Source organism: Theobroma cacao, chromosome 9 (assembly GCF_053813885.1).
Source record: "Theobroma cacao isolate CCN51 chromosome 9, ASM5381388v1, whole genome shotgun sequence".
In the NCBI taxonomy this organism is placed as follows: domain Eukaryota; kingdom Viridiplantae; phylum Streptophyta; class Magnoliopsida; order Malvales; family Malvaceae; genus Theobroma; species Theobroma cacao.
Genome location: NC_142647.1, coordinates 46,797,056 through 46,820,627, shown reverse-complemented (window position 1 = coordinate 46,820,627; position 23,572 = coordinate 46,797,056). Strand labels below are relative to the sequence as shown.

The window sequence follows — 23,572 nt, the reverse complement described above, 5'->3', positions numbered from 1 at the left end:
GCAATGGGCCAATTACGCGTTGGAGAGGCATGACTTCCAGAAGCCAGCATGCGCATTTGCCTTGAGGCATGTTTGATTTTACGAATCTCGAATTTTTATTTTGAAAGGGAAATTACAAATTTCTATTAAGCCTGATCTGTTATTAAAGTACATTATTAATGAGAGTCACTTTGATTTTTATATGAAATTATTTCGTTTGCTAACTCTTTTACATGTCTGCATTCCAAGCTTTCATGTCCTTAATCCGTATTCAAAAGCAATGACCAAGTTCAATATACTATTATATATATACAGACTATATTAAACTACTTTGACTAAAATTTTCAATCCTTAGGTAAGCTATGAATGATTTTTATTTTTAAGATTGATTGTATTACAATATTAATCAATTGAGATGTGCATGTTAAATCTAATTGAATTTTAAAGGTATAATGTTTTTAAAAAATCTTTAAATTATTTGAAAATTTTAACTCTTATGTTTCTATTACATTTAATCAAATCATTATATTTTTATTTTATATCAAATATATATTTATAATTAATGGTAAATTAATTATCATTAATTAAAATGACAATTATCTTTTTGTTATATCATATAATATTAATTTAAAAAGTAAATATATCATATAATTATATCATCATACAAAATCGACATATCACGTTATCATTCATTATAATATATTAACATTACATCACATAAAATTATAATATCTTTTTAATTGATAAAAGTTAATTATAATAATTTATTTGATTTAAAATAAAAATATACAAATTTAATTGAACACAATAAAAAATAAAAATTTATTTTAATTTTTCTAAATAATTTAATGATTTTTTAAAATATTTATGTCAAATTTAAATCATGATAATATTTTCGGAAATGAAAACCATTTTCCATTACATTCTAATTAAGAATCACCACATCACCAAACTTGGTGATTAGTGTTACCTCGATATAGTAAAATAGATTTGCATAGTACCACACTTAATTTAAAAATTCAGGATTGATCTTATAAAATTTTTAAAATTAAATATTTTATCACTGTTAAATTATTATAGTATTTTTTAATCTCTTAAATTTCTGAATTTTTTTCATTATTTAAATTTATACATAACTCTCCTTTGCTTAATTGGTCTAGTAAATAACCTTTGCGAGTTACTAATCTTATAATAATAGCTTAACTTCAAAATGCTTAAGAACCTATAAATGCTTAAGAACCTATACATGCTCTGAAACCATCATGTCAATGTGCGAATCCTAGAAGGAAACTTATGTGATAAATGATTGTGAAAACAAATACAATACAAAATGAATCAAATCTTATTAAAAAAACCATATGGTAAAAAATTTAAATGATAAATATAAGGATGAACTGTCAAATTATGTTATGAGAACGTTAGTTCTCATTAATATCAAAAGTTAAAAAACAAAACAATGGTGCTGTTCATACCTCAAAGTCTTACAAGTTATACAATGTTTGAAACGTGACGGGCCAACAATAAAGTTAAATAATAGCAAAGCTTTCATAAAGGGTCAGGGGCAGCAACACCTACGATGATAAGACCAATTCATTACAAGGTGCATAAAGGGGCCTTTCTTTGTCAAACTAAAGTTTTTATGATCCAACCACTAATGCAAAAGCTGTGGACGTCGGGCATTGGTTCTTCTTTCTTCTTAAAATGTAATGGAAAAATTGAAATCGCTACGTTTAATGATCCAAACTTAGTTAATGTACTTTTCTTGATTTGATGGTTATATTAGCTAAACTTGACAGTTTCAATATTAACTTGTAAAGCTTTTGTTTTATCACATGGGTTTGTATTTGATGTTTGTTAGTATTTATTGTTGGAATGAGTCCTGCAATCAATTGAGATTGATCAAAGTTTAGTTTCAGATATGCAATTATTTCATTCATATTGAATTATTAAAAGTTTTCATTCATCAATAAATACATCAATTATAAAAGTTATAAGTTTATTAAGTGAAGTTTATGAAATTAATATGCCTTGCAAGATAATTGTAATGAGTTACAATTATGAGATTCCTATACATCAAAGTATAATTTTTAAATGTTCGATATATTATTGGGACTTGACATTAATGATGCCTAAAATTAGTATATTTTATATTCTTTACTTGATAAGTAAGCAACCAATTTTATAAATTGAAAAGTAAGACATTTATTAAATCTAAGATAATAGATACATATTTTATTAATTATTTTATTTTTTATATATTTTTAATATAATTAATTATATTATTATTATAAAATTAGAAGCTTATAAAAATTTAGGATATAAAGCCACCGCTTTTGTAGCTTTACCCTTGATCCGACACTAAAAATTAATATGAATTTTAATAAAAGTAAACACTACACCATACCCTTATCATCTTTACGATATACAATAAATGAATGATTTACACTGATAGATTGATATTGAAAAATTATCAAACAACCCTATAACTCTCTTAACAATTGGATAACCATGATGCATTGTTAGATGCTAATCTTGATTTATAGAATTGAATTAACTAATTTATAACAAATATGATTTATTTAAATTAATTAATTATAATTTCAATTCAATTTCATTATAAATATGTTAAGAATCATATACGATAAGTTACATTATGAATTAAATTAGGAGTGTGATGATTTAAGTTGGACTTAAATTATACACTAAGTCTTTTAACTTCTAAAAGATTTAATTAAAATAGTTTAAATTAAGTTTTAGACAAATATTATAAATAATTATAATATTAAAGCCTTAATTGCAATCAAATAAAGTAAAATAATTTAATTTTAATTTATAATGACTTAATTAAAAATATTTAATTAAATGGTAGATCAATATTATAAAGAATTATAATATTAGGACTTTAGTTGTAATTAAAAGAGCCATTTAACTTAAGTATAAATATCACCTTTAACTACTCCTCACATAACCCTAATTGTCAAAAAAACAAAAGAGAAAAAAAACCTAGATAGAAAATTCTCAAGAAACTTTCTAGCCTCCCCCACCCTCCCCCCCCATCCACTTTCGGAGAACAAAGAATAGTTGAAAGTTACAACCTTAATATATGTTCAAGTGCAATTTTGTGTAAAATCATTGGAAGCCATACGACTGGGTGGCTCGGGTTCTTCACCTCCTCAAAGTGTGTTGAGCCTTGGCTATGTAATATTTTTGATTATCCTTTTATTGCTATATTTGTATTAAAACTTACCAAAGTGATCAATGGGTAGTGACATGTATATTGTTGTTTAGATTATTCAATTTTATTTCTATCCCGCTGCCTATGATATGGATATATGCCATTCCTAACATCTATATGCTATTTTTTAACAAAATATTTTTATTTTATTAATAAATAAATTGAAAAATTATAAATTATAAAAAATAAATACTCATAAATTTAAAAATATTTACTATGAAAGATTTTTGCATATTTACTTACGTTTATACAACTATGAAGTCACATTTAATAATTAAATAATAAGATATGAGTATTATAAATTAATAGTATCTAAAAAACAAACCTTATATCATGTTTATAAACAATTTGAAGATCATACTATATAACATAATGGTTTACTAAGGCATATTATGGGTCATGACATCATTCAACTTTGACTGATCGTCCTTTTGATCAGTTTAAATAGTGTCTAGTAGTTACATTACGTCAAGGCAAGTTAGTGTCATAACTCTATGATTTAGGTTTTTTTTTTAAATTAAAAAGTTAATATAATGCTGTAAGAAAGCATATGTAAAAGTTAGATATTTTGTTATTATGATGCTTCTATTTGCACCCATTGCAAGATTATATAAATTATTATTGTTTATATAAAAAATAAGTGATTTTACATCTTGATAAAATTTTTGATCATTTTCTCCCTATATATGCCTTTAAATCAACATCAACATCAACATCGACGTGACATGCTCCTTCTAAATAAGAAAATCCCAAACGGAAGAGAATGAGAAAAAAAAGCCAGAAAAAAGAAAAGTGAAAAAAAGAAAAAAACACAGTAGTGCAATAACATGAGTATAGGTGGCACCCATCATTGGTCACCGCCCCTTTGTTGCCTAGCAAATAAATAATTCGACAGCGACCGTTTATTAACTAAACCAAACCAAATTATACCAAAACCCGAAACCAAAAACCGACTCAGACCTTCCATTCCCTTTCCTTTCCTCTGTCTGTCTCAATTCCAGGAATCCTGCAAATGTCTCCGTTTCCATCAGAAAACGGCGTCGATGGAGACGACGAGAGAGAAGAAGAAGAAGAAGAAGAAGACGAAGAAGAAGTAGAAGATGAAGAAGAAGAGGAGGAAGAAGAAGAAGAAGAGCCGAGGCTTAAGTATCAAAGAATGGGAGGAAGCATCCCTTCCTTGCTTTCCAGCGATGCGGCATCGTGTATCGCTGTCGCCGAACGCATGATCGCACTTGGAACGCACGATGGAACCGTTCATATCCTCGATTTTTTGGGAAATCAGGTGAATTTTCATCTCTTTCAGCTCGTTAGGTCTTTTATTTCTTTTCAAATCTTAATTTCGCATTTTTATTTTGTTATTTTAAATTTTTCAATAAATTTGCTTGGAATTCGAAATTTTAATAAATGTTAGTAGTTTCAGTTTTTTTTTTTAATTGGGGAAGGGGTATTTGAACCTTGTTGTTATTTAGACTGAATCATGCACCAGCCAATGAGCCAAATGCTCGGTTGCCTGTTAGTAGTTTTAGTTAGTTAAGTTAAAGTTTTTAGTTGCATTCAGTTATTGGTTAGTTTTCTAAAAGGTGAAATTAATTCTTTTTATGGTTTAAAATTTGTGTTTGGTTGTTTGTAGGTTAAGGAATTTGCTGCACATTCAGCTGCAGTGAATGACCTTAGTTTTGATTTAGAAGGTGAATATATTGGCAGCTGCTCCGATGATGGTTCTGTTGTTATAAATAGTCTTTTTACTGATGAGAAATTGAAATTCGAGTATCATCGTCCTATGAAAGCCATTGCCCTTGATCCTGATTATACAAGAAAAAAGTCCAGGAGATTTGTAGCTGGTGGCTTAGCTGGTCACTTATATTTTAATACCAAAAGGTGGCTTGGCTATAGGGATCAGGTTTGTGCTGCTTGACCGACCTTAATGTATTTGAAAATGGAGGTTTTTCTGAATTCTGATTGTTTTTTATTACTTAATCTGTTTGTAGGTTTTGCACTCGGGTGAAGGTCCAATCCATGCAGTGAAATGGAGAACGAGTCTCATTGCTTGGGCTAATGATGCGGGTGTAAAAGTTTATGATGCTGCAAATGATCAGCGGATTACATTTATAGAAAGACCACGAGGGAGCCCTCGTCCTGAAATTTTACTCCCGCATTTAGTTTGGCAGGTTAGTCAAAGATTATACTTGGAAATGTTGGGAGTTGTTTCATTCTATCTTATGTTGTCTAAACAACTGCAATGCTTCTTTTATTATTCTTTCTTTTAAAGTTTTTACTTCCCTAAGTCATCATGAAGCATGGTGTTGTTTCTTAAGTATTATTTTTGTCATTGCTTATTGTCTCAACTTCACATTCAGGATGATACTTTATTGGTGATTGGCTGGGGAACCTCTGTGAAGATTGCAGCAATAAGAACAAATCTGAACAAGGGAGCCAATGGAACGTATAGGGAGGTTACAATGTCTAATGTGAATCTAGTAGATATTGTGGCATCTTTTCAGACTAGCTATTATATATCAGGAATTGCTCCATTTGGTGATGCTTTGGTTGTTCTAGCTTATATTCCTGGTGAAGAAGATGGGGAGAAGGAATTTAGTAGCGCAATACCATCACGGCAGGTATGTGTCCTTCACATCTTTGAAGTAAAATAAGTTCCTCATCATTGGCTACACCCTTCTATTTTGAGGTTATATTGCACTACCTTTAATGCATTACCTGTTTCTAATTTTACAAATATGCCAATGTTTCTGGATGGTGTGATATTATGTTCGACAGCAGCTATGGCAGTGGTTGCTGTAACTACTTTAAGTTGCTGCCCTCATTTGAACTTTAAGACTGTGTTTGTATGAAGGGATTACTGTAGAAATCTTTTCCAATATGTGGGCCTTTCTTCTCCTTATTTTTCACTGCCCCTGAGTTTAATAATTGTGAGGGGAAATGTTGTATCAAATGAATTAGCTAGTATTGTTTCTCAGTAATGTGGGATACTGTGCTGGTAATTCCTTTCTGTGATTGATATGATTCTCATTGCCTTGCATAAATCTACTGAAGCAGGGGAATGCACAGAGACCAGAGGTACGTATAGTGACTTGGAACAATGATGAATTGGCGACAGATGCCCTACCTGTATATGGATTTGAGCACTACAAAGCAAAGGACTATTCCTTGGCTCATGCGCCCTTCTCAGGTTAATATCTCTGTTTTTGAAGCTTATGGGTTATTTGACAGAATTTACAATCCATTAGTTATGGTGCTTTTCTCATATGAATGTAGGCAGCAGTTATGCTGGTGGACAGTGGGCTGCTGGTGATGAACCTATATACTATATTGTATCACCAAAGGATGTTGTCATAGCAAAACCGAGGTTACTATCAATTTTTTCTCATTTTGTTGCTTTTGAAAGATAATGATTGCCTTTCATTAGAAAGAAAAAAAAAAGAAGGATCATGGTTGCTGTGGTATTATGCGTTAATATCTAATTACATTTTTCATGAAATATAGCAGTGTGTCAAATTTGGTCCTGGTAGCTTATTATCCTAAAGCAATTTTTGAGAAAGGTCCTAAAAGAATTCTGATTTTGTGAATAATCTGCTCTCGCGGAGTTGCTTATTTGTTTTGCATTCTAACTTATACAATTTCAAATTTACTTAAATAATCTGTCTGGGGTGTGTAAATACATCTATTGATCTATTCTTACCCTTTAAGCTGATGGTAAAGTTTATAAGCCTCCATTGGGCAGTGACAGTATCTCTAGTTCTATTATAGATTGCCAACTTGACAATAGGGTTATAATAGTCAAATAATTACTTTAATTTATCTTTGGATGAACAATTATGTGGTGAATTCTTGTAGGACATGCAAAAGGTTTAATAATAGTCCCTACTGTAACTTATGTTCAGATGGACAATTATGTGGTGCATTCTTGCAGGACATGATGAGTTTTGTTTAAATTTGGCTGTCATGATTCCCCTAATATGGACTTTGACCTCTTATGATAATAGTTTGGATTTGTACATACTGTATTATGTCCAATATTTTCTATAGTATTTTTGAAATGATTTTTGCAAATTCTACTTGATTTTAAACCTGTACATTTTTGACTCGTAGGGATGCTGAGGATCACATTGCATGGCTTCTTCAACATGGATGGCATGAAAAAGCTTTAGCAGCAGTTGAGGCTGGTCAGGGACGGAGTGAGCTCCTTGATGAGGTAAGCTTGTTTATTTTTACTCTGGCATATAGTATTGGTAATGACTTGATTGGAGTTACTGTGTGAAGCTTCTGGCTGTAGGCATTCTTAATTAATATCTAATATTTGCATTATTATGAAAGATTCTGGCTGCATGTGATTATATCTTATTTTTGATATGTGGTTATATAATATGTTTTTTTGCTGATTGAATTGTTGCCCTAAAAAATTTCCATTCTGTTGTCCATGTAATTACTAAAGTTAGTTTGTTGATTTCTTCATCTTTGATTTGCTTTATTTGTAGGTTGGATCTAGATACCTTGATCACTTGATTGTGGAAAGGAAATATGCTGAGGCTGCATCCTTGTGTCCCAAATTGTTGCGAGGATCTGCTACAGCTTGGGAGAGGTACTGAAAATCATTATGTGTAACACTTTTTATACATTTCTTATTAATCACTCACATTTGGTTGCTTTTGACAGATGGGTATTCCATTTTGCTCATCTTCGTCAGCTTCCTGTATTGGTTCCATATATGCCAACAGAGAACCCAAGGATGCGTGATACTGCTTATGAGGTTTGTCAGGAAAGCAACTGTGTGCAAATATTCACGTAGTTTGCTTTTATAGTTTTTCATATGTGTCAACTCCGAATGAAAACCACCTGGTTGCTCTGCTGCAGGTTGCACTTGTGGCACTGGCAACAAATCCATCCTATTATAAAGATCTCTTGTCCACTGTAAAATCTTGGCCACCTGTCATTTATTCTGCATTGCCTGTTATTTCTGCCATAGAGCCCCAGTTAAATACTTCATCAATGACTGATGCCCTTAAAGAGGTTCGTAAGGCAGTTTCTAAATGTCTTATGTGATTTGAATCTGTTGATGCTACATACGTTGAATGGTCTTATCCTTTTTCCTGATAGGCACTTGCAGAGTTGTATGTTATTGATGGGCAGTACGAGAAAGCTTTTTCACTGTATGCTGATGTAAGTGTTTTTATGTAAATTTGTGCTCGAACAAATGTGTTTGTTTTTTAAAATTATGTCAAATGTAAATTGCTTCTGGAGCTAGGTTTTTCATCCATTCTTTAGTTGGATGTTACTTTGCTTGCTTCTTAATGAATTTACTTGTCTGAATTTTTCAGCTCATGAAGCCAGATATATTTGACTTCATTGAAAAGCACCACTTACATGATTCTCTTCGTGAAAAGGTATGGTTATGGAAGAGCAGGTGAAATATTTGAGCTACTTGGCTTTCTCATGAATAATTATTTTTGTATAGAATAAAGGATTAACTGTTGTATTTGAGGCCGGCCTTTCAAATTCTGAATGGGTGCTTTACAATATTTTACTACTTTAGTTGACACCTTTTTTTTTACGATGAATAGATTTGGCTAATCAACCAAAGTTAACTAGACTATGTATTCCAGATCTTTAAAGTCCATACTGAATATTATATGCTCTTTGCACCGTGTTGCATTAATGATAAGGATGTGTGTTTTCCATTTTCTTTTTAGTTGACATCCTAAACGTTGTTGTTACTTTCTTCTTATCCTATAATGTAATTTCTTGACTCCTTTCTGTTACCTGTGCACTGCAGGTTGTCCAGTTGATGATTCTAGATTGTAAGCATGCAGTTTCCTTGTTGATCCTAAATAGGGACTTAATTACACCATCTGAAGTTGTTTCACAACTTCTGAGTGCTGGAAACAAGTGCGATTCGAGATATTTTTTGCATTTATATCTGCATTCATTATTCGAAGTAAACCCACATGCTGGCAAAGATTTTCATGATATGCAGGTATGGATTAGACATTTACATTGGTGTTTTAATAGCTTTTCTGTGAATACTGTATGTGTCGTTTACTTTGAAAGTTCTCAATCTTTCTGATATTTATTGTAACTTTCTAGATTCCGTACATTAGTTTTTGGGGAGGTCGAATGCATTTCACCTTGTCTATGTGTGGTCAAAGGTGAAGAAACAACATGGCAGTAGGTTTTTAATAGTTTTGACAACATAACACCAGCCAGGTCAACTGAACCGGGTTTCAGTTGGCTGCTACCCAAAGTGGTATAAACAGTCATCAAAAGAGCTCAATTCAAGGCTGTAACCTGGACCACAAATCAAAGCACGTTATAGTTTTGGTGGTCTGATCATCAGGGGAACCTCTTCTGTGCTATGTTACATGGACTCTTCACCTTACCCTAATGTACCTGTGTCTGGTACTTTTTTGGACGCTTCAATTGATATGGGTATGGCACTTGCATCCTCAAAATTAATGTGAAAAGTTGTCCAAAACATGACGTACCCCGTCTCAGACATATACCTGTGTCTGACACCCTATCTCTAGTCTGTCCATGTAATATAGCTTCTATGTACTAGAAAACAATGCAAATTTAGAAAAAAGAAAAGAGAAGAGAAAAAAATCCTATCAGTTGATGTTTCATGTTCATTTTGTCCTGCATTTTGATATCTTGTTAAGATGTTAATTATTGCCTGTGAAGATTCTCTTGTCTAGCATTCAATACTCATGGCTCTTTACTGAATGTGTACGTTCATGAATGTAAGGTGCTTGCTTGTATGTTGAGTGCATTATCTAATAATGCATTGGCCTTTGTCTTGCTGTGATAGGTAGAGCTTTATGCTGAATATGATCCAAAGATGCTACTTCCTTTTCTTCGCAGTAGTCAACATTACACACTGGAGAAGGTTTGCACAGTCTATAAATGTTAGTTTATAATGATGACATCATAATTTTCCATAAATGACACTGCTAAAATTCAACCTCAGGCATATGAGATCTGTGTCAAAGAAGCTCTTTTAAGGGAGCAAGTATTCATCCTTGGAAGAATGGGAAATTCAAAACAAGCTCTTGCTGTAATCATAAATAAATTAGGAGATATAGAAGAGGTACTTTATGCCATTTTCAGTTGGAGACCTTTCTGGTTTTAGCTGTTTCTCCTGGATTTCTATTTGTGTTTCTGGTAATTTTAGGTATTGGCACTAACAAGAAAAGGTGTTGGTATTGTCCACAGGCTGTAGAATTTGTGACCATGCAGCATGATGATGATCTTTGGGAAGAATTGATTAAGCAATGCCTCCACAAACCTGAAATGGTAAGTTATAAAATGCAGACTGGAAGGTCACATATGTCTTTTTCTTGTTTTCAAATTTTTCCTTGGTATTTTCTCTCTAATTGGCAGGTGGGTGTCTTATTGGAACACACTGTTGGCAATCTTGACCCTCTCTATATTGTAAATATGGTGCCCAATGGCCTAGAGATACCTCGGTTAGTATTCTCTCTTTCTCAAGGGAAATTTATAAATTGCAGTTGAGCAGGATTTTCTATTTCCAAGTAATTCAAAGCCACTGAATATCATGGAGGTTTCTTAGGAAAAAGGAAAACTTTAGAGGGGTTCTCTGAACTTCTGTTTCTGCATAATTTAAAGCCAATGAATATTATGAAGGTTTTTTAAAAAGAAAAAGGAAAAAGGAAAACTTTAGAGGGTTTGCAGTCAATGGAAGTTCACCATCATGAACTAGCATCTATCTGATGGTTAACTCTCTAGGCTGTAACTCATACTAGGAACAATCTCAAATTAAGTTGGTGCTGTTGATTTAAAAAACCGACTTTATTATTGATTTGAGCATTACGTGCCTTCTCTCAGAAGAAAAGCCTTTGGATTAGTTTACTGTCTTTATATATCATTACTTCCTGTTAACTTATTCGTGTTGCTATACAGCAATTATAATCATTTGCCAGATCTTGAAGTGGGCTGGTTTTATTTGAGTTGGTCCTCAGTATTCATCTGACCGTATTGATCTGTCCATATTCTATGCATGCAAGGCCAACTATCTGTCATGTAGTAATATTTCATTAAAATGGCCTTTAATGCCATTAGATGACTGACGTGCCAAGATTGTTCTTTATGAACCATGCTTACACTAGTCTGTCATCAAATTTGTATTGCTAAAGTATTTCTTTATGCAAATTGGGATAATGAATTACAGAAACCGAAGTCTACCCTTATCTTTCTAGGCTTGGGTTGGGCCTTAAATCATGTGGTCAAGTATTTCTCAAAGGGCATCCAATTGATGCATAAAACCTAGAATTTTAAATTGCAGGGATCTAAGCTGAATCGCTTTATCTAATTTGACTTAATCTTCAATGCTGTTTTCAGGCTTAGGGATCGTCTAGTCAAAATTATAACTGATTACAGAACTGAAACTTCTCTTAGACATGGGTGCAATGATATTCTCAAGGTACTCTTACTCTTAACATGGGTTGTAAAACTTGAAATTCCAATTTGATCGACTTTGACATTGGTGTAAATGTGAAATATGCAGGCTGACTGTGTTAACCTGTTGGTTAAATACTACAAAGAAGCGAAACGTGCAGTTTGCTTGAGCATTGAAGAAGACGATGCTCGAGCCAAGAGGGATGCAAGTAGAACTTCTCAAGCAATAGAGAAAACACTGAGTGTGAGAAACATGGAGGTTAAGTCTAAAACTAGGGGTGGCGGAAGATGTTGCATGTGTTTTGATCCTTTCTCAATACAAAATGTATCAGTTGTCGTGTTCTTTTGCTGTCATGCTTATCACACGACTTGCTTGATGGACTCCACCTACACTAATAGCAGCAAAAAAGGGACTGGAGCCACCTCTCAGGGTCTATACGAGTATGATAATGATGGTGAGGATGATGATGATGAAGATGACGATAGCCAGGCTGGTGGTCCTCGAATGCGCTGTATCTTATGTACTACAGCTGCAAGTTAAGTTTGTGATGCATGCCTATAAGTGTGCATGTGTGGTGTGTGGGTGTGCGTGCTTTTGCTTGCACAATTTTTGGGGTTGTCCTTTAGGTGCATATTTTGTGCTCGCTCGTGCAGGTGAAATTCATGATTCTTTCTTTCCTTTACCCCCCTTGTTCTCATTCTCTCTTGAATGGTGTCGTGCTTCAGTTAGTGGTAACTTCTGTATTATAGTCCCATGTAATTATTGGAAAGTGTAATTAACCCTTTTTTTGGCGGTTGGTTTATGTGGTATAATATCTTGAACTCAAAAAGAGAAAAAAGTTTCCAATGAAATGAGTGCTATGATTTGCAGCGAGAGCTGAAGCGGAATCACAATCTGTTTTCATACATTGTGGTAGTTTGAGCAAGATGTAGAGGATGGTTCATAAAAGTAATTGGGACTTGGCTGCTCTTTCAATGGATTCGAAACAAGAAGAAGCAATCAAAGAAGCTAGTAATTTAGCAGAAAAATATTATATGAAAACTATAATTCTACAACTCTAGGAAAGGAGTATTTTGTTCATAAATTTAAGCTGGTAAATGCTAAAGAGAGCAACTAGGGAATTGTGCCAATTTACAGAGGTATCAGGAATTGGTTTTCAATAAATTGAGTTGGTCTTTGTATTTTTTTTTTTTTTATGAGTTGAGTTCTGTTAGTTGTATTCTGTTTGCTGTCAAAATGAATCTTCTTTTTTTATTTCTGGCCGGGAAACAAATTAAATCAGGCATAATTTGTACATCGTCTGCTAAAGAATTTTGTTTTCAAACAAGGAGAAGTTTCAGATTTTAGTTTATAGATAATTGCTAAGCCAGCCGGCGACAAAGAAAGGCCATCGAAAAGTGCCGCAGAAGAATCTTCCATCCAAATACCAATCTGCATTTGTCTGAAACTGCTGATGCCGACTTAGTGAATTACGTAGCATATAACAAAAAAAATTTAAAGCAATAAAGGCACAATAACAATGTTTAAGAGCCCCCTATTTCTCAAAACTCGAAGTAGCTAGAGTTCCATAGATGATGGAGGTACAAAGACTGTTACTTCAGTCTTCGCAAGTGCTTCTTTTACTCCCAACAGTTTGCTTGGCAGCTGCGTATCCAGGTATGGCGCAGTGGACAGATCCATGATGACAGACAGACTCAGTCCTCCCACCAGAATTCGTGACATATTACTATGAACAAAAATTAGATCATTTCAACTACAAATATGCGAGCTATCTTACCTGCCAACAGAAATACATCGTGAACTCCAATTCCCGGGGTGGGGCAAATACGAGTTCGCCCATCTTTGTCTACACTGGTGATAAGGCCTGGATAGATGGAGTTGCTATCAGTGCTGGATTCATCATTGATCTTGCTTCTCGCTTTAGAGGTCTGCTTCTATATATAGAGGTACGTCATTACTTCTTTAATGGACGAATCATGTGATATTTCTGGTTTCTTTATGGTTGGAGTCAGACCAAAAAAAAAAAAACAAAGGGTTAGCATCTTTCAGTTATAACAGTAAGAAAACAGTGATGACCGAGTTCAATTTGCACTGCTACTGATACGTTAATGATTCAATATTACAGCATCGGTATTATGGAGATTCAATGGCATTTGGATATAAACAGATAGCACGCCAAAATGCCTCAACACTGGGGTTCTTCAGCGCATCACAAGCTTTAGCAGACTATGCGGAGTTGATAATAGAACTCAAGAGAAATTTATCAGAAGAAAAATGCCCAGTAATAGCCATTGGAGGATCTTACGGTGGAAGTATGTTGCATTTCAAAAATGGTTCCCATTCAAAAATATTTACACATTTCAAAAAACTAATTATATTTTCATATCACTCAGTGCTTGCATCGTGGTTTCGCCTTAAATATCCCCATTTGCCATTGGTGCCTTGGCATCATCTGCTCCAATTCTCTACTTTGACGAAGTTCCTCCTCAAAATGGCTATCATGTGGTTGTTACAAGGGATTTTAGAGTAAGAAATTGTAACAAGAAGTTTAAATGGTTTATTACTTGCTTTATCTACTCATGCTATACACTTGTTGTGTTGTACAGGAAACAAGTGAGAATTGTTACAACACTATAAGACTGTCTTGGTTTGAAATTGACAAAGTTGCAGCGCAACCAAATGGCCTAATGAACCTCAGAAATATCTTCAATTCTTGCATGTAAATTGAGGAGAGCTTTTGAATCTGAAGTTATATAATTGACACTGACAACTTACTGTTATTTTCTCCTTCTCCATGTCTGCTCAAATTTGAAGGCCTTTGTACTCCTCTGAAGAACTCAAGAGCTATTTAGGATTTGTGTACGTATTTTCAGCTCAAAGCGACAATCCTCCATATAACTCAGTCAGTGATGCATGTAACGCGATTGATGGAGCACCAGCAGGAACCGATATTCTTGGCAAAGTTGTTAGAGGGTTTAATGCTAGCTTCTTCGGATCAGGAGGCTCATGCAATAATGTGATTGAAATCAAACCAAACAATGGCAGTGGATGGTTTTGGCAGGTAATTTAGCTATTCATAGTACTCATTATCATTATGAGCATTTAATGGGAGTAGAAGGCTTAGCTTTTGTGAAGGTAACTTATCTCAAATTCAGGCATAAAATTTTCTGCGAATAATTTCGGAACAAGACTCAAACTTTCATAATTGGAACATTTTCTGCATCTTTCAGACTTGCACTGAGATTGTAATGCCAATTGGACATGGTGAGAATGTTACAATGTTCCAAGCATTACCTTTTGATTTAGAAAACTACACCAGAACCTGCCTGGAGATTTTTGGAGTGTCTCCAAGGCCTCATTGGATCATAACAGAATTTGGAGGCCATGTAAGGTCCACTTCATTTCTTCAGAGGCACTTACTGGCCCATCACAATTTCTTCCTTTTCTGACAATAAACCCAAAGCAATGTTTCAATAAAAAATTTTCAGGACATAAAATATGTACTGGGAAATTTTGCAAGCAACATCATTTTCTCCAATGGACTACGTAACCCATGGAGTGCTGGAGGGTGAGGAAATTAACACTCTTGAACCCCTTTTCCTTTTTGTTTCCAATAGAAAAGAAATGTAATACAAACTTTCCATTACATTTTACTAATTCATCCTTGAGTTTTCTACTACAGGGTTTTGCAGAACATATCAGACAGCGTTGTTGCAGTATATACAAAAGAAGGTATTTTCTGTGTGTCATAGGAGATTATACTTAATAATTAGTCACTTAATTTTGATTGAGATCTGTTATGGTATCAAGGTGCCCATTGCTTGGATTTAAGCAATCCAAGTAGCAGTGACCCTGACTGGTTGGTTGCACAGCGAGACAAGGAGATCAACATCATTGGAAGCTGGAGTGAAGACTACAAGGTCAAACTTGGTAGCAAGGCTGGCAAGAAGATTCACTTCTGAGGGATCAAAATTGTGCCAAAAGTAAAGGAATTTTACGACCACCTGAATTGTTTCTCTATCAAAATCAATAAAGCCAACAAGAAAATCATACTGAAAGTTATCTGAAGGGTTACTCCCAAATGTAGACTCTAGTCCCTACTTGGCTACTTCATTCGCTGATTTTATTATCTTTACTCCAGACCACGTAATGTTACACTACGTTTGTTGGGATGTCTTCCACATTATTCTGTGTGGAAAATTCGTGGGAGAATATTGGACCATAATGGAAAGCAAAAAAGCTTATGTGTTATAGATTTTTTTTTCTTTCTTTCTTTTGAAAATTCTCCAATAATAACTAAAAATATTGGGGGTTTTGGACGGAAGTTAATCTTTATTTTTATTTTTGATTTGTCCCCTTTAATGAACCATGAAAGTGTCATTTAGATTTTTGGTTTATGGATTAAGCTATTGACTATTAATTATTTGTGTTGCTATTATATATATTTTTGGTATTTTTTGGTGAACATTTTAGGGTATTATTATATATAGAATAATTTTTCAAATTATAATGGAGGAATATAGAGAAATAGCAACTTTCACTTAGACCCGGCATCATTTCATTATCTTGCTCGAGATAAAATGTGGAAACAACCCACTTTTTGAATGCATTCACTAAAAGATCGTGGACACGAAAATAAAGGTGCTTTCACAAAATTCTTTTCAACTTTTCTCATGAGAGCTTACATGTTATAAAAATTAGCCAAGAAACAACAAAGATAAAATTCAGAGAAATCAAACAAAAAGAAAAATATAAAAATTTACGTGGTTCGGTCTTGTACACTCTTTCTCAATAACCTCTCAAAAACACTCATTCAAATCACTCTAACTCCACATAAAGCAAAAGATAGAGTTACAAGGTATCCCCTTTCTAGAGCTCTCAAAACACTACTTATAATTCTAAAACTTAAAAATTCACTTTTATAATATAAAAGTCCAAAGTAGAATGTGATTAGGACTCGATGTGAAATAAAAAATTTAAAACCATACAACTACTCAATGTTGTACACAAATAAGAATCCTAATCAAATAAGATTCAAAATTCTAATCAACCTAAAACTCAACATTACAAGTATGTACTCAACTTTTCTGTTTGTTTCCAAAGAAAAAGAAAAAAGAAAAACTGAAATTAAATTAATAATATAAGTCATATAGATACAAGCGCATGCGGATGGAGTTGATGGCTTCGTGGGCATGAATGGAATCACTTATTGCGGTAGCTAACGTTATCTGAAAGGAATCACAAGTCTTCCATAACTAAACTATATCGAATCATAACTCGATAGTGTTCCGAACTTTTTGTAAAAGTTAAATGGAAGCATGAACATGGTCACAATCTATAAACTGTTGAAACCATGAGAAAGAGTTTTTAAATATATAATTATGTTAAAAGAAATGTACATAGATAAGCTATATATGAGCTATATATTTTGTATATATCGGCTTAATTAATTATGAATCTAATGAATTTCTTTATAAAATATTAAAGAATCTGAAAAATGTTGTTTTATAGTAGTTTGAATAAGAGAGACTGATTAAATATTTATTTTTATGTAAAGAACTTCTTGGTCAATATTAATTTATATTTTTTATAATAAAATTAATAAATTTTGTGATTTTGAATTTTGATCACACATAAAACATTCTTATCTCGTGTCATGTGAATGCATTTTTTTTTCCTTTTCGGTGCCATAGGCTGAAAAATTTCCTTTCCAACATATATGTGATAGTCCACAAGAGAATTATACAATTTGATCATTCAACTTTCATAATGATTTGATACATATATAAAGTTAATTTATATTGCCATATCAAGGAAATAACAAAAAGCATGAGAAAACATGATCAAATTTCAACCAAAAATGATAGCATCGTGATGTTCAATTTGATAATAATTACTTCGGTTACCACATCAATGAGTGTCAAATCAGATTTTAATTGTTAATATTTAAAGCAAAACAATGAGAATCAATCCCCATTTTGGAAATTGGAGAGGCAAACAAAACTGGGAAAATGGCTGTAAAGAGTTGGGAATAAATACTTGATATATATATTGGCAATATATATACCATATATAAAGGGTATCCAAATTAAGGAAAATCGAAGAAGAAATGGTTACTAGGTAAAAAAAAATTTACTCATCAAGATTTATACCTTAAAATTTCAAGCTGTCATCAACAATTTTCTTTAGATTATATATTAAGGGCTAAGTCAAATCTGAGTAAAATATTGATATGATCGACATGTCATTCCATCTAATTAGAGTAATTTTCTTTCTTTAATTAATGATAAGGGTGATAAATGTGGGCGAATTAATTAATCCTCAATCTAGTTTCATACGATATGTATAGGATATAGTTATCCTTTCAAAGCAATTGAGTTCATATGTAACTCATTTTCTCCTTAGAACAAATTAAAGAGAAAAAAATTCTTCTTAAGTAAATTCCGTGTTACTATAAATGTAAGCAATAGTTACTGGCAAAGGCAACCAACCATATACTGTTTCATAGCTAAATCGACTGCCATGGGTTCTCCTATATTTTCATCCCAATGGTTTCAATTCATCGTTATAGTTCTCTCAGTTTCTGTGGGTAGTGCTGCCCGGTTTGACATTCCAAGGCTTAGTCCAATTAGAGGAACAATCTTGGAAGACCCTAAGACTCCGTCGTCTGCACCAGTTTCAAAGGGTTTCCAAACTTTTTACTACACTCAAACGCTTGATCACTTCAACTATAAGCCTGAAAGCTATGCCACTTTCCAGCAAAGGTACGTGCTGAATTTCAAGCATTGGGGCGGAGCAAATGCCACTGCACCAATCTTAGTCTATCTTGGAGCTGAATCGCCTTTGGGCGGTGATCTTTCTGGCATCGGTTTTCTCCATGATAATGCCGCCCCGTTCAAAGCACTCTCTGTATACATAGAGGTATGTATATATTGAATTGAATACATTCAGATAATTAATCAAGAATATATTCTAAGCAGAATTGAATTTTTACGAGAGTGCTATTCTGTTTCCATTATCAGCATCGTTACTATGGAAAATCAATACCATTTCGATCAAGGAAAGAAGCCTTCAAAAATGCAAGCACTCTGGGGTATTTTAACTCTGCGCAAGCCATAGCAGACTATGCAGATATCATCATGCATATAAAGAAGAAACTTCATGCAATGTCTTCTCCAGTGATTGTTGTCGGAGGATCATATGGAGGAAGTAAGTGATTACAATCATCAAAATTTTGCACCTTAATTTATCTTTACTTGTTGCTATGTATATTTAACTTTTCATTGATGCCTTTTTCCCCCCAATATGAGATCAGTGCTTGCTTCATGGTTTCGGCTGAAATATCCTCACGTTGCTTTGGGAGCTTTGGCCTCATCGGCTCCAATCCTTTACTTCAATAATATTACACCAAGCGGTGCATACTATTCAATCGTCTCAAAGGATTTCAGGGTACTTATTACATTCAATCAATCCATCAAAAGAACTTTCATCTTAATTTTCTTCCCTTCCCCTTTCATTTATTTAATTTGCTCTCCATTTATACCTTTATGATATATGATTGGATTTCATGTACAGGAAGCGAGCGAGACCTGCTATCAAACTATACGAAAATCATGGTCTGAAATTGACAAAATTGCCTCCAAACACCATGGTCTTTCAACCCTTAGCAAGAAGTTCAAAACTTGCGAGTATGAGCCTAGAATGAATTGTGAATTCGTGATTATAAATAATAATTAAAGATATATTGATTCAATAATTGAATTTAAAAGAGTAGATCAAAGTTCAACGAATCTTTATTCCCAAGTAAAGAAAGAAAGAAAAATGATAGTACAAAAAAGTTATCGAGGAGGACGGCAGACTTGTTTTTTGCTCTAAATGATTAAGATAATTGTGATTCATTGAATTTAACAAATAATTAGGCTTATCTCTAATTAATTCTCTTTATTGGTTATTAGACCTTTGACCAGCTCTTCAGAGTTCAAAAACTACTTGGACACGATGTACACAGGGGCAGCTCAATATGATCGACCACCAAGCTATCCTGTTAACGAGGTATGTAGAGGCATTGATGGAAGTAAAAAACAAGATATTCTTAGCAAGATCTTTGATGGAGTTGTGGCTTATTATGGGAATCAAACTTGCTATCTTAATCAACCAACCAGTGATTCCGAAACAGATCAAGGGTGGAGATGGCAGGTATGTAATTCAGATTTTTTATCATCAAATCTTATCTTTAAATTTTGAATTTTATTAGCCTCTTAAGAGTTATTGTTAGTTTTTTTTTTTGGCCAATAAGAGTTGTTGTCAGTTTAATGAATAAAATTAATGCATGAATGTGACAACACATATTGACAATGACAATCTTGAAAATCACTGCATTACAATAACTTCGGGGCAACAATTAACGTTATTTTCTTACTTTTTGCCCAAGTCTTATAAATGATGACGAGTATTATCGAGTTTTAATTATGATGGCTTCATACCCTTTTAATATAAACCATAGGAAAACGATGAATTGATGTAGACGTTCTGTTCTAGTGTTCATATTTAGATATAACTTCACAAGGGGATGAATGATTGAGACAAAATAGAGAAAATTCTCCATGAAAGGGGATTGAAAGCGAATAATTAAGACAAATATTGTGAAAGTTTAATGGATTGATGTATAAAGATTTGTGTTGTTATTATCATATTGATTAGAATGTTGAAAACACCCTTTCATTGCATATTCTGATATACTGCAATACACGAAGAATTAAAGATATGGAGCATAAACAAACTATAGGTTGGGAGCACCTGAGCATTTGGATAATGGATAATGACCACAAAATCTTAACAATTATGGCTCTATTTGGTAGATATTATTATTATTTTCTTTTTATTTTTTCTTTTACAGATAATGAATAAAAAAACGTGAAAATATTAATCAACCAGAACCTTTATATTAGAAATGAAAATATGGACATATTTTAAGTAATCATTATATACATTCGGTTGCTTTTAGATAACATAACTAGTATAAATTAATGCTTAAAATGATAAGCCATGAATATATATATTTTTAATGTATGTTAGACATAAATTTTTAATCAGTTTTCTTGTATTATAGACATGCAGTGAAATGGTAATGCCCATTGGCGTCGGCGAGAATACCATGTTCCAACCTGACCCTTTCGACCTAGACAGCTTTATAAAAAATTGCAAAGGCTACTACGGCGTCCCTCCCCGGCCTCATTGGATCACTTCTTATTACGGTGGCCAAGTGAGAAACCCTTTCTTTCCTTAGATCTCTTGAATTGCTTCACAATTGTTTTACATAGATAGAGCCAGCTCGGTTAATTGCTTCATTTCTTACTAAACAATATTATTATGTGATGAATATATCCTTGCATATGTTGGCAAATTTGCAGGATATAAAACTGATTCTCCAGAGGTTTGGTAGCAACATCATCTTTTCCAATGGGCTGCGAGATCCTTATAGCAGCGGCGGGTAATTAATTATCACCAAAAAAAAATCTAAAAAAAAGAAGAATTATTGCCGAAAATTATCTCTATTTAATTGAACACTTTTGTTATCTCTTATTGTAGGGTGTTGGAAAACCTTTCAGATAGTATTCTTGCCGTATCTACAGTCAAAGGTATGTGGCTAGTGCTCCGTTGTGCTCTAATAAAGATGAAACTCTTTCCAAAAGAAGAAAGGAATTTTGAGAGATTGGCTGTATTTGTCTTGCAGGATCTCATTGCTTAGACATACAACCAAAAAGGGAAACCGATCCAGAATGGTTGGTCGAGCAAAGAAAGACGGTGGTGAAGATTATCAAAGGATGGATGGCTAAGTACTATGCTGATCTTAAAGCATTCAAACGACAGTAACTTTTATCCAAGATGAAATATCTATAATACAAGAATCTCCTTTGCTCCATGTGATTGAATTGAGCTACTTTTTTTTTATAAATGGTGCTAATGTTTAATTTGCACAAAAGGAGAATATACTAATTAAGATGGACAAAGTTGTTACTCTTTGAACTATACTCCATCAAACAAAGTCCAGTTTAGTTGGATATATATATATAGGACCAACTCAATAAATTCAAATGCCTAAAGCAAAATATTCAATGAGACTTTCTTTTATTAAATTAAAAAAATTATTAAAATTTTATTCTTCTAGCTTTTTGAGATGTAAAATTTTTATATATTTTAAATGGTTAATACAAAATCAACAATCAAAATTTTTAATTCAAATAAATCAACTATCATATAAAATAAAGACAATATAACTATAATATAAATTTTAAATTAAAGTAAAAAAATATGTAAATATTAGAACAATAGTATCTAATTGTTGAATGCTTATTGCAAATCATAAATGAGACTCACGACTTGATGAAGATAATAATATAACAGATTTCTTGTGTATTCTTTGGAGGAAAATTAAAATAGGAAGAAGGAAGAAAGAGCAAATGAGAAAAGAAAAATTCAAAACTAGATATTATACAATGAAAAAGAAATAATTAGTTTTATATATAGAAAAAAAATAGTTAAAAATTATTAAATATGTTGATTGAAAATAAGAGAAATAAGTGAAAAAAATAGTTATTGAAGATAATTAAATACATATGTTGATTGAAAATAATAGAGCATTCTAAAAATTAGAAAGTAATAAAAAATTGAAATTTATTAAACACATAATTAAAAAAAATAAAAATAAGTAATTTTATTAATTATTTTTTAATATAATTAATTATATTATAAAATTATAAAACCTTCCTAAATTAAGAATCTAAAGCTCTTGCTTAGGTGGCTTCACCCAAGGGCCGGCCCTATATATATATATATATATATATATATAGGGCCGGCCCTTGGGTGAAGCCACCTAAGCAAGAGCTTAAGGCTCCCAATTTGAGGAGGCTTTATAATTATATATATATATATACACTATTTTATGAAACCCTTGATTTCATACTAATAAATGTTAATTTGGGTCCGATTCAAGATCGAGATTAAAATTTTTGCAAGACAAATTCTCGAGTCAATTCGACCACTAGGAGCTAGCTAAGATATTTTTTGGTACTGCATGGTTCAAATTGATTTTTCACACCACAAATGATGTGGGGAACCATTAAGAAAAATAAAGGAAAATGATACTACTTGAAAATGATTGGACTTTAATCCTAATATAGCTTTTCATTGATCCCAAGCATGTTTCATGGTCATTTACCATCCCATTTTCAAACGTTTCAAACCTGGAGAGTGGAGAATTAAATTTCTATAGTATTTCCATTAATAATTAGATAGGAATTTGGCAATTTACTTAATATTTTTTTTGAGACAAAAAAAAACCCTTGAAATTTCCTAATGCCGAAAATGACATATAAGCTTGTAATTACATCTTGGATAATAGTTTGGGAACATGCTTTGAAAAAAAAAAAGAAGAAGATTGAGAACATAGATGGAGAATATGTAGAATTCATAGATCCAATAATATGTAAGTTAGGTGTGATTATTGAAAAAAAAAATTTAATTAGCCGTCTTGAGTGAGGAAAACCAATAATATTCAAATAGCATTAATCAGAATTTATGCTGGCTTTTTCCAAATGGTCAAAGTTAACGAAAGTCTTACAAATATTTATATATGATATTTAGTGTTAGGCCTGCAAATATTAATTCAACCTGTTACTCTCTTCTTGAGATTATTATATCATGGCAAATTCATATATAAAATTCGATCTAATTATTAAAAAACAAATTATGTTTAGTACAAATGGAGTTAGAATTTATGTAAACTCATCTAACTAGAATTTTGGTTTATGACTTATTTTTTATTTCCTTCTACCCTTCTCCTGGTTAGCATCTAAGCTAGAACAAACACTAGTACAATTCTATAATCTTTCACTGTTCATTCAAAATTTTACAAGTGGCGCATGTTTGCA

General features: G+C 32.6%; 2 protein-coding genes and 1 pseudogene across 3 annotated transcripts; all 3 read left to right on the top strand.

The window, feature by feature from the left end:
* Positions 1–4,102: 4,102 nt before the first annotated feature.
* VPS41 (vacuolar protein sorting 41) lies at positions 4,103–12,513 on the top strand. 2 transcript variants are annotated; one of them, XM_007015959.3, is made up of 19 exons: positions 4,103–4,496; positions 4,845–5,114; positions 5,203–5,382; positions 5,572–5,832; positions 6,269–6,401; positions 6,488–6,578; positions 7,322–7,424; positions 7,708–7,811; positions 7,886–7,979; positions 8,084–8,239; positions 8,327–8,389; positions 8,548–8,613; positions 9,003–9,203; positions 10,035–10,112; positions 10,194–10,313; positions 10,439–10,519; positions 10,607–10,692; positions 11,585–11,666; positions 11,751–12,513. In XM_007015959.3, exons 1-19 carry the CDS (start codon positions 4,227–4,229, stop codon positions 12,180–12,182), a joined length of 2,871 nt encoding a protein of 956 aa, XP_007016021.3. In that variant the 5' UTR covers positions 4,103–4,226; the 3' UTR covers positions 12,183–12,513. The 2 variants fall into 2 exon arrangements, with proteins under 2 accessions (XP_007016021.3, XP_017983620.2); XM_018128131.2 differs by having other exon boundaries at positions 6,266–6,401.
* A 703-nt stretch (positions 12,514–13,216) lies between these two features.
* On the top strand, positions 13,217–15,773 carry LOC18590438 (uncharacterized; annotated as a pseudogene).
* A 2,370-nt stretch (positions 15,774–18,143) lies between these two features.
* On the top strand, positions 18,144–21,683 carry LOC18590437 (uncharacterized). Its single transcript, XM_018126742.2, has 9 exons — positions 18,144–18,563; positions 18,665–18,851; positions 18,958–19,091; positions 19,218–19,330; positions 19,598–19,838; positions 20,752–20,904; positions 21,053–21,132; positions 21,231–21,280; positions 21,376–21,683. The coding sequence occupies exons 1-9, from the start codon at positions 18,165–18,167 to the stop codon at positions 21,513–21,515; spliced, it is 1,497 nt and encodes a 498-aa protein (XP_017982231.2). The 5' UTR covers positions 18,144–18,164; the 3' UTR covers positions 21,516–21,683.
* The last annotated feature ends 1,889 nt before the right edge of the window (positions 21,684–23,572 follow it).